This window comes from Garra rufa, chromosome 8 (genome assembly GCF_049309525.1).
Source record: "Garra rufa chromosome 8, GarRuf1.0, whole genome shotgun sequence".
Taxonomy (NCBI): domain Eukaryota; kingdom Metazoa; phylum Chordata; class Actinopteri; order Cypriniformes; family Cyprinidae; genus Garra; species Garra rufa.
The window spans coordinates 27,495,025-27,514,741 of record NC_133368.1 but is presented as its reverse complement, the minus strand read 5'-3'; the positions used below and the strand labels follow the sequence as shown (position 1 = coordinate 27,514,741).

The 19,717-nt window shown below is 38.6% G+C and overlaps 1 protein-coding gene across 8 annotated transcripts in view; it reads left to right on the top strand.

The window, feature by feature from the left end:
- The window catches only part of stxbp5l (syntaxin binding protein 5L), a 215,583-nt gene that overhangs the window by 174,762 nt on the left and 21,104 nt on the right, over window positions 1-19,717 (top strand). For 4 of the 8 annotated variants that reach the window (XM_073845458.1, XM_073845456.1, XM_073845457.1 and 1 more), the window contains one exon: window positions 9,435-9,617. In XM_073845458.1, coding sequence (XP_073701559.1) covers window positions 9,435-9,617 — 183 coding nt within the window. Of the gene's footprint in view, window positions 1-135; window positions 241-7,034; window positions 7,089-9,434; window positions 9,618-19,717 lie in introns of all 8 variants that reach the window. The other 4 variants (XM_073845453.1, XM_073845454.1, XM_073845450.1 and 1 more) reach the window with 2 other exon arrangements.

Sequence of the window (19,717 nt, the reverse complement as noted above, 5' to 3'; positions counted from 1 at the left end):
TCTAAGAAATGCACATTGAACAAATGTTCTTTGTCACTTAACAGATTCAAAATCATGTTCACAACTGAAAGTTACTTTAATTCAACCTTGCTGAGCCTGGTATGTGACAATGACTGTGTGATCTCTGATTTCCAGCACCCTACACCCCTTCCCTCCATAATGACCCTCGAGGCACAGGAGAACCTGTGTCCAACCTGCGGTCCAGCCACTACAGTCCTGTCTTTTACCTGTTGGACAATGGTAAGAACATGTCCAGCCCCTTAAAAACACCCACACCTGGCAAGCTGGCGGCTCATGTGCTTCTCCGTGTGAATCTGCGCGTGTGTGGGTGTTTGTTTGGGGGTTGCATGCTGCAGTAGAAGTAGCCTCACGCTAGTAGTGCCCTGTGCCACGCTCCATGCTGCTGAGGTGTGGGTGTAGGTGTGTGTGAATGCGTGTGTGAGTATGTGTAAGTGTGCTTCACGTGTGGCTATTGTAGGCATGTGTGTGATTGAGGCATGGTAGTAGGTAGTATGTATTGTGTTCGTTGATGAGAGGGGTGATATTGTGGGTGTAACCCAGACTTAGCGTTGACCATTGAGGTCCAGTGGGGTCAAATGACCCTGTATTCATGTTTACTGTATGTAGTTTCCATTGGCTTGACTTGACACAGGATTATTTTTTATCTTACTGAATTTCTAAATTCAATTCAAATTCAGAATTCTGTAGTTAGGTTTAAAAGTGCATGACTTTGAGGCCCTGTTTGCAATAGTGCGCTTTCGTTTTAAAATGGTGATTTAAAATCTCGTCTACATTGGCATTTTCACTGAGTTTCAGAAACGGTCTTCGTCCACACCAGAGCCGTTTAGAAACAGAGTTGCAACACTCCCATAGGCTTCCATAGGAACTGAGGAATGCGGAATTAAAGCGTGTCATGGAGCGGCCAATAGTTCCAAACAACCAATAGCTCCTGCATTGAAGCCCATTTATTTCAGAGCTTCTCAAGCACAGTCGCTGGTAAATTGAAGAAATTACAGCATTTTTTTTTTTTTACATTTTAACGCATCAGTTGACCTCTCAAAAAGCTGGCCAGTAGTGTTATTTTATGAAGCATGTTATAGTTAATGTTTATCGTTAAAAAATAAACAGTTATACTGTAAATGCATTTAGATAACGTGAGAAACACCGTAATAGCGACCATAACCAGATACTAGTTGTCATATTTTTAAGTTTTTAGTCTTCGTAGGATTTTGAATGAGTTTCAGTAAAGACTGCATTCATGCACACTTTTTTTTTATTTAACATTAAATCGTTCGAAAACATAAAAAAATGAGTGTCCAAATATACTTTCAAATGTTTTTAACTTTAAATATCACACAAACTGTAATATAAATACTATATTAGAAAAAATGTTATCTTTTAAATGGTCAGGATCATTTTTGCACATATTATTTAGTACAAAAAAACTTCTCAAAATATTAACTAAATAGAACTGAACGATATATTACAATTATTTAATTGAATAAAAGGTACACTTATGGTGTTTGGTCACATTTGACTGCCAATGAGTATGAGAACATATTAATTACGTCTCTTTATCACTCCCCAGAATAAAATGGGATTGTAAAGCGTATTCAGAGTAGTTATCAATACACAATCAATGCACATTATGTGTTAATAATTACTCGAAATTAAAACTGCTGTCTCTCCTATTTAAACTCATTGAAACAAATTGACAGCACTCCATGAACCACGTGACCGCGAGGCAGCGAGATCAAAGCGCGTCGCAACTCTGTTTCTAAACGGCTTTGGTCCACACTAAACGCATGTCACATGACCATTCAAAATGAGCATGATATTTTTGTTTATGTGGTCGTCAAGGATACGCAGATCGAATGTGTGGGCAGCCATGCCATCGTTTTTAAAAGTATCCGCTTTGGACCATTTACACTAAAACGCAACCCCAGAGTTTTTGAACCAAAATAGGGTCTGCAGTGTTTTCAAAAGTCTCCGTTTTCGAGGCTCGAAAATGCGGGAGTAGTGTAAACTGCAGGTGTAACCGTAGCAAAAGTAATGCTTTTTAAAATGAAAATGCAGTAGTGTAAATGTAGCCTGAGTTTGCTCTTTAGGATGAGCAGTACATCAGTCCTTTCTTTCCACCCAGTTTTAAATTGCCACTATAGACAGGGCTAGTTTGCGTTTGTGCCAAAGGGAAAAACAGCGCTAAAGGCAATAAAACATTAAGGAAATGTTCTTAAGGAAATGTTCTACTCAGTACTCACATATTGAATACTAAGCCTTTTAGGCCACACAAGTTAATACTTGTTCAAAACAATCACTTTAGCAAAGTTTGTACCATATTCTTTGCATTTCGATAAATAAAAAATACAGTTTACTTTTATTCAAAAAATATGCTGTCATAAAACAACCATGTATTCATTTTACAGAAGTACAGAATACAAAAGACAAAAATTCTGAAAGCTTTTTACACTGTTTGAAAGAGATCTTTTAATATTTTAATACGGCTTTACAGTAGTAACAATAATGAGATTTTATTAAATTATATGATTAATATCAGATTTTAAAATGTGATGTTTCATGCATGTTAAAGGGACCCCAGGTATTACGTATGGCTTAATATCATGTAAATGATGTCTCTTACTGAAATATGTTGTAGAAAACTCTGTATTGTTTTATACATATTTTAGATTATTAGGGTGCACCATTATTTCCATGACATAAAATGGTTGCAATCAGTGAGCTATTTTTACACAACTCAATACTAACAAAAAATACTGACCACAGCTGTTAAAAGAGCTGGCAATGGATATTAGCCATACCATTGATTTTTCCCACAAAGAGTCTAAACATCCCTGGATATAAAGTGAAATCAATGCTGAGAATCAATGCAGGATGGCATCTAGTGTTTCTTGTCTCTGCCATTGTTAAGCTCTTTCATTTGTGGTCTACTAAAAGCCTCAAAGGCATCAGGGCTAAAGTGGAGAGAACAAAGACGCAGGTCTTTAGTAAGTTTTATTCATCCACAGGCATCTTCCCATTTTCTCCTCTTTTTTTTTCAATCAGAAAAACAGTTCAAATGTACATCTCTTCTCGTTGCCCTTCGACTGAACATTACAAACATAAGCGGCACAATGGTTCATTGTATCAGCATTTTACTTTCTAAGTTGTGTTGTGGTAAAAATAGCAACAGATAGCGCCAGTAGCTCACCGGATGCAACCATTTCACATCATCGAAATAATGGGGCCTTCCACAGTCAAAAATATGTATAAAACAATGTGGATTTAAATTTTTTTTTTTTTTAAATCTTTCATGGGTTTTATACTACAGGAAACTGTTTAATTTACCTTAAACAAAACAGAAAAACATTAACAAGACCTTTGTCTCAAAATATACTTGATGATTTTGTTGAGTCTTATTTGCTATTTAACTCTTTAAATATGAAATGATTACATTTAATCATATTAAATATTAGTTTAACTTCGCACAGAATCTTGTTTCTGCACAAACAAGCTAAATTTCCACATGCATAGTGAAATGCGGATTTTAAAAATGTGTTTTGTGCTATGTAGTGCTTGAAATGAAAATTAAATTAAATGTGCCTTCAGCCCAGTTGTACCATTTCAATTTTGCTTGTCAATGAGTATGATTAATAATATCAGTTCTAAGATGTAGCTTTTTTGCAGGATCTCACTGGGCTCATATTGTATCGTATGACAAACAAAATCTGTAAAAGAAAAAATTGTGCAGTGTGTGCTTTAGTTAGACCCCAACAGGCTCTCAAGAGTTTTTCTGCCTTCAGTAGCTTCACCATCCATACTTGTATGTGTGTTACTGATGACATGCATGTTTTGGAGACATTTACAGTAATTAATTGGCTAACTTACTGTATCTTTCCAATGACTAGTGCTCTAGTTATTCTGTACATTTCTAATGTTTTAAGGTTGTTAACAGAAGGCATAGCAAGTATGTAAAATTCAACCTGATCTCATTAAGAAAACTCAAAAATACTCAAAATACATACCACCGTGTACGTTTCTGTTGGAAAGTGCAGTGATATGTACTTCGAAATATTTTCGTCATGAGATCAGGTAGGTAAAATTTTAAGCTGGTAGTTGGTTTCGTAGGTGCAACTAATGTAAATGGATTTATATAATGTGAACACTACACAAATACGCCAGAGTGCAAAGCTTTGTCTCGGAGAGCATGGCAGAGAGAATGGCTACAAGCATGAGAATTATATGCTAATAGTGCTTTTGTTCACTTTTGAAAATGTGCTGCATGTGAATGGCCTTAAGTGTTGGCTCACTTAAAAAAAAAAAAAAAACTAGTAGGTCACTACAAAGGTCACCAAACTGGTGATTCTAAGTAGTGACGTGTTCTTTTGCCAGACATAAGTAAATGAATGTGTTTTCGACAAAAGGCTTACAAGAGAGGAAAATGCTAAAGATTTGACATTTTATTTCAGCAAAAACAAAACTGTGGCTCAAAAATGCTAATGCATGCTCCTGAGAATGAAATTCCTCTAAATTCATCGTAGAGTCTGGCGTCGACATCTTTGCTCCTGAAGTATATCCGCCTCTACGAATTAGCGGAAGATGACGTGAGCTGAAAGCAAAGGAGTCGGTAATTCATGCAAATTGCAGTGCAGGATAGCAGAAGACATTTTTTGAGATGATTCCAAAAACAATCCCAAATTACCGTTCATCCGAGTCAGGCTCACAGAGGAGTCGACGGGATTGAAGCCACGGCGCTCGGAACGTTCTAACGAGCAGCTAAACGACTCCTGAAATTGTGCCCATGGAAAAAAAACAATAATACAGGGTGGCCACTTGAGGTCTGATGTTGAAATCAGCGGATGCCAGCTGTTATGCTTGCCATTGTAGCTGTGGCACTGGATAACAGTAACAAAAGATGTCCAACATGGGTTTATTCAGACAGAGTCTATACACAACTCACACACAGAGAGAATATAAGTTTGCAAAATGGCTTTAATGTGCTGCTCTCGTATCAACATGAAGGTAGCCCACACTTCCTGTGGATCTGTCTTTCATGTTTACACACCTGCACATGTGTGTACAGACCGATCTTAACAGTGTCCAGAGTAATGGGAAGCATTCCACATCTAAGGCACAGGTTATTGATCCTAGAATTTTAATTACTGCTATTTCCAGGAGCAATTTCCGCTTTGTCTTACACCCAAGGGGGTCAGTGTTTGGTTTGCTAGTGTGATTTAGTTAGCAGGAGCTAGTTTCTGCCACAAGAACACCTCTAAAAGTCATCCTCCATTCAAGATGAAAATTTTTGCAAGAAGCATATTAAGTGTAAAACGGTGGCCTTGCTCCAGCCAAGATGAATGGGAGTGCTAATGGACAGCTTTCTCCAGATCTAATAGAGCTTCTTGGTCAACATAGGAAAGCAAATTGCATTCATCAAACCATTTCGTGGAGTCCATAAGTGGAAAAGCATTAGCACCCTGTTGAAAATGACATTCTAAAATCACACTCCACTTGAAAAACATTTAATCGCAATGATGCTTAGAAGGAGAGTGTCATCTTGGGAAGTATTCTGCTCAATGTGTTTTACTGTTCTGGAGTACATCATATAAATAGAGACTTAGAGAGACTTTCTTTGTGATAACATGCCTGGTTATTATAATTTCTTTGCCTACATAGCAATGGAAACTGATGTTGAATTAGTATTTTGGATCGAAATTTCTGTTAAATCCCATTTCAGCGGTAATCCTACCATATATTAGACATTCAGCTCAGTATACACTCTAACCTTGGCGGTGCAAAATGCTTGCAAAATGTTGACCTCACTTTAATTTGAACCTCTGTGTTTGTTTTAGTAATTGTGTATGCATGCACACGTGATTGGTTTCTGTGCGGTTTTTGTGGTTACAGTACAATTGGTCCAACCTGTTACATTCTATTCTTAAAGAGATAGTTCACCCAAAAATAAAAATTCTGTTACTAATTACTCACCCTCATGTAGTTCCAAACCCATAAAACCTTCGTTCATCTTCAGAACACAAATTAAGATATTTTTTATTAAATCTGAGAGCTTTCTGACCCTGCGTAGACAGCAACGCAACTGAAACATTCAAGGCCCAAAAAGGTAGAAAGGACATTGTTAAAATAGTCCAGTTTTCCTGCAACACATGAACGTATCGTTCGTTTTATGTAACCTTGTTTTTTCAATCTCTCATCTTTCAGCTCTTTCATCGTGAGTCTTTTTTTTTTTCACGGCATTGGTACCCAAGGATTCCACATCCTAAGTCCAATTCCTTGCCGCCTGAGCTACTGAGCAAACTTGTTGCATCTAGAAAGTGAAACATGAGCTGTAATCATAACTGTGTACCAAAACGATTACAAGCACTCACTGTTTTACCACCTATAGTGTTCATTTCTGTTGGAAACTGCAGTGATATGTACTTATTGGTACGTATTTCACATCTTGTGAAAACGTTCCCACAGGTACATCATGAGATCAGGTAGTTTCTGACCCATGAAACGTTTCAGTTGCTTTGCTGTCTATGCAGGGTCAGAAAGCTCTCGAATTTCATCTAAAATATCTTAATTTGTGTTCTGAAGTAGAACCAAGGTCTTACAGGTTTGGAACAACATGAGGGTGAGTAATTAATGACAGAATTTTTATTTTGGGGTGAACTAACCCTTTAAATATTTTGCAATTATTTTGATTAATTCATGCATTTTTTCCCTGTCAACATGGAAGGAAATGGAATTTAAAAAAAATGGATTATGAGTTATGCGTTTGTACTTAAGACGCGTTCTGCATGCATGTGTTTGCTTGTCTAAAAACAGACAAATCTGTTTATTTGGTGGCAGTATGCGATCAGGCATGACTGTCGAATGAAACATCACAAGTCAGTGTGTACACTTGCATGTGTTACACTAAATTATTTGCTTTTTTTCTTTTTACAATTTTAATTTGAGCTGATCTCTTTATTTTGCCTTTTGTTTTGTTTACTTAAAAGGATTAATTGCCCCTTTCTGTCCTATTTTTGTTTCAGTCAAGGGACCAGGCAGAAAGTTAAGTCTACCCACAGATCTTAAGACTGATCTTGGTACGGTAGGCCGAAAGCGAGCAGATCTTTTTCTTTATTCTTGCCTTCGATGCATCAACTTTCTCTGTTTCCATCCTGTTGAGAGTGACATGATGAAGCCCTTGTCTTTGCACTTTAAAGTTCATATTTAATGCATTTTTATTCTTTCACTTTCTTCTCATTCAAATTCATGGCGTAGCGCAAAATTTCCCTTCTCACATCTATGCGTGTGGCCTTTTTTTTTTTAAATTATGCTTCTCAATGTACATTTTGCAAGTGTTTACAAAGGTGGTTTGTTCAGCATACTCATTCTTAAGTTGAGAAAGGTATTACTCCGAAATCTTGCTCTTTGCGACTCGTTCATCCTTTACATCATAAGGGCCTTGCTCCATTGTAATTGGGTCATTCTATACCTCAGAACATGCTCTAACCCTATTGGACCATTCTGTAACTCTATGAAAGCCTGCTCATTTGTGATTGGACCATCTTCTACCTCTGAACGACATGCACTAATGTATTGAGATCATTCTCTGCAAGTGAGCTTGCCTCATCGTGACTTGGATCATTCTTCAACCTTTTACGGAAATACTGCGAATTGTCTCAATCTGTCTCTTTCGCTGAGTTCTCTTTTCCTTTTTATTCCCTCTTGTCTGGCTTTTTGTTTCATGCTAGGCTGTGACTAACACACCTCTCGCTGAGGGCTGAACAATTTCCTCTCCAATTTCTTGTGCCAAACTTGACCTAATGTGTAATAATGAAAGTGTTCCTTCAACAGGTCAAGCTGTGCCGCATTACAAAGGAAAATAGACCATCTGGGCCATGAGTGATTACACTTGTTTCTAATCCTCGAAGGTTTCGATTTGTGCTTGAAAAATATTAGCGCTTAGAAAGCAAGTCTTGGGTCGTTTTGTAATATGAAAATATCTTGAAGGTTTAGGTCATAAAAACAGAGAAAGGACATAAAAAATCAATAGTTATTAGAAAGCCAATTTATGAGGGTTGTGTGAGTGTGTGTGGCTGAGATAGAGAGTTAGTGTGTGTCTACAGGTAGGTTCTCTGTGGTTTTGTGCTTAGAACTGTTTCCCCTTGAATGCACCGGGGCTCCCTCAGTATTTTATACTATCTTAAACCCTCAGTTCTGGTCTTTTCATGAACCTGGGCTCATTTAGAAACATAGTCCCTGGTGCAGACCGGGGAAAACAGATGTAAAGACATCTGCGGACTGGGCTCCATTTTTTGGGCTTTCTCATCCTGACTCTCTAAGATGATGATTAAATTGGACTTTAGCTAGTTTAGTTACTGACCCCAAACTTTTAAATGCTATTGTATAACTTTTACACTACAAACTTGCTCATACAAGAAAATCTGAACTAACAAATGTAGTCTTTAAAACGATGATTTAAGTTTCTCAAACTTAGTACAGATGGTGTTCTTAATAGTGCTTTGTTTCACCATGAGTCAGTGTCAAAGTTTTGGTTGCCAAGTCTACAGTGCGATATAAAAATGACGGAGTAGAAATCCCACTGATATGAAATGACAGCAGACAGTCGTGGATTTGGATGGCTGTGTTGGCATGAAAATGATTGATAGATATAAAATGGAAGAAGGGAAGGAAATATACAGCTAGAATGTCAAAATCGTCAGGAGTCAGTGAAAACCTAGAGGATACTGTGGTACATATAAACAAGCTGCCTCCATCTGAGAGATTCTGGCTGCAGAATGTCTCTTTCAGGTAGACGCTGGTAAGACTTTGATCCAGGTGTGTTGGAGGTGTTGCTGAAAAATGTGCTGTTTTAGATGCAGGGAGTTTGAATATGGGTCTTTTCCTGCATACTCAACCAGACCTCCCTCAACTTCCTGCATAAATAGACTGCAGATGGAAGCTTCTGTTTTTCTGTAAAATCAAGTCCTCCACCCTCGTCCTTTCAAGTGTCTGAGTTGAGAAGGGATGAGAAAGCCTCCTGAATGCTTAATTATTTGAACAGCTATCTTTACCTGCAACTTTCCTTTCCTTTTCCTTGTTCTTTCTCTTGTTCCTTTTGTATTTTTACTTCCCTTTACATTTTCCTTTCCCAGTTTCTTTTTATTTTATTTAACTTTTTAATTTCCCTTTTCCTCTTTCTTCTCTTTCTGTTATCCTTTTGCCTTTTTCTGTTTTTTCTTTGAATTTTTTCTTTTCAAATCAAAATGATTTTTGCCTGATTAAAGCTGCTATTATGACTGCTTCCTCTTACTGTTAACGCCTCTCTCCTTTGCGGCTGCCTTGTTTTCATCCCACTGCCTTCTTCATCTCTTTTTCTCTCACACACACTCTTCTATTTCTAATCTCATTTGGGTTTCTTGCTAATGCTATGCCCGTTGTTACAGATCATGTGAATGGACATTGCACTAGCCCCACCTCCCAGCCCTGTCCGACTGGGAGGGCCAGAGTCCCGGGGGGCTCTGAAGGGCCACGCCTCGCCCGCAGGGGGCCCGGCCGACCGCCCTTCCGCAAGGCCCAGTCCGCCGCATGCATGGAGGTCTCTTTGCCTGTGTCCTCCCTCACCGAAGGTGTGTGCTTGTTCTCCAGCTCTTTTATCCCTTTTAATCCATTTACCCTTTTTTTCCCATATTCTCCCACTGCCCCATCCCCTTATGCATGTTTAACACTCATCAAGGGATACAAGGAGGAGGGTATTAGGTTTTATTGCTGTTTTCTGATGCTGTGATTTCACTGCCTTTTTTTTTGGTTTTGTTGTTTTGTTTTCCACTCTTTTGGAGCGATCGGTGATTACTAAAGCCCTATCATGCCACACAGGAAGCATATCCCTTTTCCATTGAGCCGGTGCTCAACCAGGGAATCTGTGGACTTCTTCCAGCACCGCCAGAGCCATATTTGAGAGCAGAACAATGCTATAACTGCCCACAAACAAATATGATACATCATGGTCTTATTTCTTGGTTTTAAAGGTATCGTATTCTCAAAAATGAAAATTCTATAATTTACTCACTCCCATGTTGCTCCAAACCAATTGGACTTTTTTCTGGGAAAGCTTAATGGAGAAGTTAGGCAGAATTGTTGATACTGACAGCCTCAGTCACCTTTTTTTCAATGCCGTAAAAGACACCAGTGTGACCGAATTCAGACACTGTGCTTGTGAGGTTTTGTTCGTTCGTTTTTTGGCTTTTAGTATCAATATGTTAGCATGGGCGTCGGAAGCAAAATAAATGTGGGTGGGTCCTCCCCCAGAAAAAAAATTACTGTAAAATATGCCATTTTCTGTAGTCTGATGCCTTTTATTTAATGTTTTTACACAATGCAAATAGGCCATATTTACAAATATTACAAAAGACGGCTACCGAAGAACAATTTCAGTGGCGTAAGTGGTAATACGAGTAACGTTTTTGACGTGGGAGACCCGAGTTCGCGTCCGCCTTTTGGTGAAATAATTTTCGAAATCGTCTCCCTTTTCACTTATATGACATCGGAAAGGCATTTGTTTTCAATAAAAATTAATTAAATAATCGAAAAGTTGAAATAAAGTATCAGCTAGGGTGAGGTGTATCTGAGCAGAAGTTACGCTGCTTTGTTTACTTTGCTGTGTCTCGGGAGTGCTGCAGACACGACCGACTAGTGAAAACCCGGAATGAGTTTAATTGATAGGGACTCTGAATAAGCCAAGTGGAATGAATTTGAGGAAACCACAGCATGTAATTTAAGGCTGTAGCTAAATGGAGTTTAATTTATTAAGGCGTACCTCATAAAATGGATTTGACTGAGTTTGACGGTGCTCTGAAAAGTGCAAAGACATACTCGCTGAATTAGGGATGGTAAAAGTGGGTGGGTCCAATATCATTGGTCTTCAAAAGTGGGTGGGTCCTGTCCCACCCACGTACAATGGTTCCGACGCCCATGTATGTTAGCCTTTATCTATAAGGATCTAGAAGAATATAGATTTTTTGATAGTTTATCTATTAGCTATTGTGCTCCAAAACAATTACAAAATTTGCAAGCATAATCTGTGGCTAAAATCGGTCACTTGTTCAGAGATTTAGTATTTTCTGTATGGTGAATGGCACGTAGTGCACTATATAGTGGATAGGGAATGATTCAGATGGTGTACATATGCTTTCCATTGAGGCAAATGAAGTCTGGTTTTGAACTGTGTCATGTACACCGCCGCAATACGCACAGTCTGCTCCAGTCTAGAGATATGACAACACATAGCGAATCAGATGCGGGAATCGGTGCAGACCATAAAATGAATTGGAACCATTTGAATTCTATATGGCAATATGGCTTTACCAAGCTCAACAGCTCTAGTCCAAACTATGATATAAACGAAACGCTACTGTCTTTTTAAAAAAGTCAACAAAATTTCAACTGAAACTAGGAAGACAGGGCAGGCCATATCAAGCAGAATAACACTGCGTGTTTCATAGCACTTCATGGACCTTTAAGAATGTTAAAGAATGTTAAATTGTTTGTTGATGTGGTACATTACTTTTGGTTTTTGGTTGGAGTGCATTAAAGTGGTTCAGCCAGTTCATGGCTTTGCATCCAGTTTTTATGTTGCCTCTGTTCATTTAAAGGGGTCATTAACTAACTTGTATTATTTAACTTTTGTATTATTTTATAATGTTCTCTGAGGTTCACTTATAATGTTAGTATGAATTTATGTTTATGTTTATGAAATTATGAAAACATCATAATTTAGAAGTAATAAGCTATTTTCTATACAGTTCTTGAGCCTCTCTGCAGAACAGTCTGTTTTTATTGTTTGGTGCAGATTTAAGACTAGAAAGTAAATGCCCACTGGTATGACTGACTAACAGTTTTGCTTATTAAAACCACAGATGGATGCTGCTTTGACATACTCAAAAAATTTGGTAATTTGGGTTAAAAACATAAATACTCAATATATGTCAAACGGTCTGTAACAATGCAATAGTGGTAAAAACACCTTTACTCAATCTTCAAGATGGCACCGCGGACGGCAGCCTCTGTGCTTAGCTCTACAGTTGTTTTAATGTTTTTGTTCGTTTTTCCAGTTTTTTGTTTTGCAAACACAATCAGTTTTACCAGGGATGAACTGCTGAACATTCGGCAGAACACACCACAAAATCTTCTACCGGTTTTTGATTATTTGGACGTTTTGCTGAACATCGTAGTTGGCGGAGCAGAAGCGCTGATCAGACGCTTCAGGACGCGCAGGAGGGGAAAACGTGCCGGCGCGCTTCACGGAAATCTTGCTGAACGTGGCTATACCGCATGGGCGTAAATTTCATTTAACAGTAGGGGGGGGGGCAATTTTTGAAGGGGACACAAAATAATACAGTCAAATTGTGCTTATAAAGATACACAACAATAAAAACAAGGAATTAAAAAAAAGGTTTAAAGTTTTATTTAAAGTGAGGTCAGTTCGGACGTAACACAGTGATCATTTAGTAAATGTACAGCTAAATGAAACTCCTCTTACTCGCGACAAGCGGGGCTCGAACCCGGATCTTCGGTATGGGAGGCGGATGCATTAACAAGGAGTCTAAAGGCTGCACCCACTAACATTGCTCGCTAGTTTATCTCTTGAGATCAGGGGAGTGAGGTTTACCTGCACAGCACCTACTAGCTGGCCTCTGTTAAACAATATTCTAATTGTGGTCGTTAATGTTAAGTTAACATTATGCCAAGTAGTCACAAATAAAACAATGCATGGGAAATGGCTTTGGCGTCTTAATTGCAGTGCATTATGCAACAAGCTATGGTAAACAAGCTAACGTTAACTAGATAAGTCATATTTTAATCGCTAATATAGCAGTTTCATGGAAAATTACATCGGTAATCAGCATTTTTGCCGCAACTAATTTATGAATGAGTCTGCATCAACTACATTAAAGAGATTCGCTTTGTTTAAAGTGAATAAAATACCCTATTTACTGGAGTTCAACATTAATTGAGCCGCAGCCACACACCTGACTCGTGTGTGTAGAGCAGGCAGTGGGGGGTGTGTGTGTGTGTGGTTATGTCCCCCAGTCCCCCCCGGGATTTACGCCCATACTGTACCGGACAGTGCGATTTATCTACCGGGATATCAGCTGTTCAGAGGAGACCGCAACACAGAATCAACGGGGAAATTGCGCGGCGGCGGGACGTGCTTTTACATCAATGAGAGGTGGTGTACAGATGTAACAGTGTTAAAGAAAATGTGCTGTTCTGATCTAGAAGCGCTTTTCATTAACTGTAAGCCGTTCTATTCGCCGCGGGAGTTTTGCTCGTTCATTCTCGTGTACATTACAGAAACTTGCTGATGACATCACAGAGACAGAACAACAACACCCGGACTCTGTTTTAATCATTCTTGTGGATTTTAATAAAGCAAATCTCTCACGTGAACTGCCAAAATACAGACAGCATGTCACATGTCCCACCAGAGACAGTAATATATTGGACCACTGTTACACCACAATAAGGAATGCATATCACTCTGTCCCACGGGCAGCTTTGGGACACTCTGATCACTGCCTGGTTCATCTTATACCAACATACAGGCAAAAACTTAAATCTGCTAAACCTGTAGCAAAGTCTGTAAAGAGATGGACCAATGAAACAGAGCAGGTTTTACAGGCATGTTTTGAATGTACTGATTGGAGTGTTTTTGAAGCTGCTGCCACCGATCTGGACGAGCTCACTGAGACTGTAACTTCAAATATCAGTTTTTGTGAAGATATGTGCATTCCTACCAGGACTCGTTTAACTTACAGCAATGACAAACCATGGTTCACTGCAAAACTCAGACAGCTGCGTCATGCCAAAGATGATGCTTACTGGAAAGGGGACAAAGTTTTGTATAAACAGGCCAAATACACACTGAAAAAGGAGATCAAAGTGGCAAAAAGAAATTATTCCAAAAAAAATAAGGAACCAATTTCATTCCAGTGACTCTTCTTCAGTGTGGAAAGGTCTAAAAGACATCACCAATTACAAGACACCATCCCCCAGCACTGTCGAGAATCAGCAACTGGCAGACGATCTGAACGAGTTCTATTGTAGGTTTGAAGAAACACCATTTACACCTCCAACAACTCTCCCCCACTCCTGCAACTCACATTCAAATCAGCGAAGATGAGGTGCGCCAGGTCTTCAAAAAGAACAAAAGAAGAAAGGCACCAGGCTCTGACGGTGTGACACCAGCCTGTCTGAAATCCTGTGCTGGCCAGCTGGCCCCCATCTTCTCACAGATCTTCAATAGGTCTTTGTAGTTGTGTGAAGTCCCCGCCACATTCAAACGGTCAACAATTATCCCCATTCCGAAAAAACCCCCCAAAATAACAGGACTTAACGACTACAGACCTGTGGCGCTAACATCTGTCGTCATGAAGTCATTTGAAAAACTGGTTCTGGCTTATCTGAAGGACATCACCGGACCCTTAATGGACCCCCTGCAGTTTGCTTATCGAGCAAACAGGTCTGTAGATGATGCAGTGAACATGGGTCTACACTTCATCCTGCAATCTGGATAAATCAGGGACTTATGTGAGGATCCTGTTTGTGGACTTCAGTTCAGCTTTCAACACAATCATCCCAAACCTCCTCCTGCCCAAACTAATTCAGCTCTCTGTGCCCACCTCGGTCTGTCAGTGGATCAACAGCTTCCTGACAGACAGGCAGCAGCTAGTGAGGCTTGTAAAATTCTCATGGCGCCCCTCAGGGTTGTGTCCTCTCCCCACTGCTCTTCTCCCTGTACACTAATGACTGTACCTCTAAAGACCCTTCTGTCAAGCTCCTGAAGTTTGCAGACGACACCACACTTATCAGCCTCATTCAGGACGGTGATGAGTCTGCTTACATACAGGAGGTAAAAGAGCTGGCTGTCTGGTGCAGTCATAACAACCTGGAGCTGAACACGCTCAAAACTGTGGAGATGATCATGGACTTTAGGAGGAACCCCCCTGATCTCCCCCCACTCACCATCATGAACAGCACTGTCATTCAGGTTCCTTGGCAACACCATCTCTCAGGACCTGAAATGGGACATTCACATAGACTCCATTGCAAAAAAAAAAGGCCCAGCAGAGGCTGTACTTCCTCCGCCAGCTGAGGAAGCTCAACCTGCCACAGGAACTGCTGAAACAGTTTTACTCTGCCATCATTTAGTCCGTCCTCTGCAATTCAATTACTATCTGGTTCAGCTCAGCTACCAACTCTGATCTCAGAAGACTTCGTCGGGTAATCCGGACAGCTGAAAGAAATAATTGGTACATCCCTCCCTACCCTTCAGGATCTGTACTTATCCAGAGTACGCAAAAGGGCTGGAAAAATCATTTTGGACCCCTCACATCCAGCACACTCACTTTTTGAACTTTTACCATCTGGTCGGCGCTACAGAGCACTGAGCACCAAAACTACCAGACACAGAAACAATTTCTTTCCTCAGGCAATCCATCTCATGAACACTTGATCATGGAACATACAACAGTATTATACAATCTTTATTCATTATTCAGTTATTTTATTTAATGCACATACTTACTTTCAAATATTGCACCTAATATACCTGTACATAGTAAATAGAATACATAGTACATAGAATATTTTTGTATATTGTGTCTGCTATTTTTACACATTGTCTGTCTTGTATACTTGTATATTGTTCTTTTAATAATCTGTGTTGTCATGTCACTCATTCTGTAGCACTGTGGAGCTTCTGTCACTAAAACAAATTCATAGTATGTGTAAACATACCTGGCTATAAAGCTTATTCTTCTGATCTTCTGAACTTATGAGTTGCTGCATGACTGTTAGATCCACTCAAGTCAGACTTAGCACTGCATCATATTTTACTTTCAGTCTCTCTAAACAACCTGCATAATACTGTCTTGTTCCACCAAACACCGTTATTAACACCAGAACCCATTATAATCTGCAATTCTGTTTACACTCGATGTGGCATGGATTGACAAAACAAATGCCAGACAGTACACTAATGTCCCGATATATTTCTGACACACTCCAAGCTTCTGACCTAAAAGAGAAATGGATTTGTGACATGATGCAACAGTACTTGCGTCTAATGAGGAAGGCAATTCAAAGATTATTTTTCACAACTTGCACTACACTGTGTCTTGTAATCTTGTAATGACATCTGTATGGTTCTGTTGATGGAGTAATTCAGTGTTTGCGTCTCTCTAGAATTTTCTCACCTCTTACTACAAGTGCATATTAGTGGGTGGGGCCAAACAGGCAGCGATGTAGAAGCAGGCGTTGATCTTCTACTGCAGAGGTGGGCTTTCGCTGCACTATTGTGTCATAAAGTGGCAACTTCCAAAATGAGCCATTTTCTGAGCTTGGTTTCAATAAAAGCTGTTTTTAAACTAACGAGAAAGTTTTGAAACTTACAGGATGTTTTTATAGTACCTTTTATAATTGACCTGTTATACAGTATGTCAAAGAGATCAAGAGAAATTTGATTTCTCCATTATTGACCCCTTTAAACACACCAACACCTACATGTGGTGACCCTGATGCTCTTGAATGTCTCCAGAGTTTTTTGTTGTTGTGGTTTGACTAGATGATAGCCAGTGCAGTCGCTCTGAAGGTACCAGAGTTTTGGGAACACCAAGCTGCTCCGTGGTTAGCCCAGTTAGATTTTGCATGTCAGAGTCGCCACATGTAGGTGTTGAAGAAATTGAATGAAAAGCCATGAACCGGCTGAATCATCTTAATGCACTCCAACCAAAATGCAAGCATAAATGTCTTAAAGGGTAAATTGCCTTTAAGTGAACACACAACTTAACATTCTTAAAAGGGAACTAAACCTCACAAGCACCGACTACACCAGTGACTGCCGCAGTCATTCTTCCTAAAGTCTCCTTTTGTGTTTCAAGGAAAAGAAGAAGTCATATAGGTTTGGAATTACAATCTATGTCCATTTACTTATATCAAAACAGGACAAGATTGGGCTCTGGCACTGGCACCTTGGTGGTGGAAAAGGGGTAACAGAGTATCTTATGCACCAATTACCATACTGCATTTTTGCTGAAATTCTGATGGAACGTTTTTGTGATCTCAATAGGTTTGTGTTATGAATTTTAATTAAACTTAAATCCCATTTATCCTGATTAAAGGCAATATTAGGATGAATGGGATAAAATAAGTGTATTATTTTATTAACCAGCCTTTCAAAAGTCATCAAAAGTAAAACACAAAGAAGAAAGAAAGAAAGAAACAGCACAAACCTTTCAAAGTGTGACTCACAAAAACGACTCAGCTTTTCAAGCTTTGGGGATCTTCTGTCCCTTTTATGTTTGAGACCGTATTTGTGCTTCAAACATGGAGGCTGAGGCAGACACCGCTGTGAGCCTAATTATACTTTTTGTTTTTAATGCTTTTAATTACTACCTCTACACACAGTCGTTTGACAGATGGGTTGATGATGTGGATTAAAAAATTAATGTAGGCAGTCTCTGAGCAAGCTTAGGTTGGAGTTTACGCAACGATTATGGTTGTGGACTTATTTCTTGTCGAGCGTCCTTCTTAATGTGAAATGAAATTGCAGCTCTTTTCCTCTGGATCAGGAGAAGGGGATTTAACAAAATGAAATACATGGACATTCCAATCAACACTCTCATGTGTGTATGTTCAAAACTTTATTCATATCACCTTCATGTTTAAATGCTAGAGTTTGTGAGTATGTGTTACAAGAGCCCTGCTTTAAAGGGGTCAAATCATGAAAAAACAAATGTGATCCAGGACCACAAAACCAGTCTTAAGTTGCATGGGTATATTTGTAGCAATAGCCAAAAATACACTGTATGCACTGTAAAAAAATGTGACCCTGGACCACAAAACCAGTCTTAAGTCGCTGGGGTATATTTGTAGCAATAGCCAAAAATAAATTGCATGGGTCAAAATTTTTGATTTTTCTTTTATGCCAAAAATCATTAGGAAATTAAGTAAAGATCATGTTCCATGAAGGTTTTTTGTAAAATTCCTACTGTAAATATATCAAAATGTAATTTTTGATTAGTAATATGCATTGTTAAGAACCTAATTTGGACAACTTTAAAGGTGATTTTCTCAGTATTTTGATTTTTTTGCACCCTCAGATTCCTGATTTTCAAATAGATGTATCTCAACCAAATATTGGCCTATCCTAACAAACCATATATCAAAGAAAGAATAGAAAGCTTATTTATTGAGCTTTCACATGATGTATACATCTCAGTTTTGTAAAATTTAACCTTATGGCTGGTTTTGTGGTCCAGGGTCACAAATGATTGTGCCAATTAGTTATCACAACTTAACATTTTGAGTTAAGTTAACTTATCTACTGTATATTGAACTTGTTGAGATAACTCAAATATCAAAGTTTTTCTTGGCTGAACTGAATCAGACTATCAGAATGAGTCAAATTACTATATCAGTTAAAATAACTACTTCAAACATCTGAGCTTTAAATTAAATTAAATTAAACAGAGCTAAGCTATATTATGATACAAATGTTGTAGCTTTTTTTTTTTTTAATTTGCAGACGACGTCAGACGATAAACGTCTTTCTGCTGCGCTGCCATTTTCTCACTTTATGGGTCAAAATTATCATTTTTTCTTTAATGCCAAAAATCATTAGGATATTAAAGATCGTGTTCCATGAAGACATTCTTTAAATTTCCTACCATTAATATATCAAAACTTAATCTCTGCCAAATATCGTCCTATCCTAACAAACCATACATCAATGGAAATCTTATATATATATATATATAATATAATGAAATCTTATATATTATATATATATATATAATATTTATTCAGCTTTTTAGAACATGTGAAAATCTCAATTTCAAAAAATTGACTAGTTTTGTGATCCAGGGTCACAAATGTATCTCTTTCTCATCTTTATATGCCTGTTATTACATGCTGCTCTTCATATCCTTGAACCCTTAGGAAAAAAAATATTATTATTATTACATTTAGGTCCATTATATGAATGATATGACTCTTTTAACGGTTATCGTGGGCTTGCACACAGGTAAACTTGACTTCTATATGACTTTATCTCATGTCAATTCCTTGTCCTTGTCAGTCATATATGTCCCTAAAGCAGATGTCTTGTTCATATTAGCGTGATCTGTACAGCGGTAACGCATCACTTAGATCATATGCTCGCTGGGGCACCGACTTCCTGTCATTGGCTAATCCAATCGCAGCGATAGGCAGTGTCTCCTCCTGTGCCGTCATCTGTGTCCGTAATCCTGTTTATGTGAAGGACACCAACCAGGACAACCAGCCCAAGTCAAACAAATAGTGTCACAGAGTTCATAAGGTTTTCATGGTGACCGGATGGTTCCCAGAATGACGTGCTGTGCACCGATATTGCCTTTTTAACCTAATAACCTATATTTGATTTCATATTTGAGAAAAAATTATGCTTTTGCTCACAAGCTAGTAAAAACACGTTCTCGTCACCCCTTTTTTATTTCCACCTGGACATTCTAACAGTTTTGAACATGCAGTATTCATCTCTGAAACTTTTCTGCACAGACTCAGCTTGAATTTTTTTAATTGAATAATGTTGCGATATTCAAATGAATCCATGTCCGTCTAGATATAGACATGGGCATTTTTTTTCTCCCCACTTGGAAAAGTGTTATTGTCCGTTAGAGGACTGCCTACC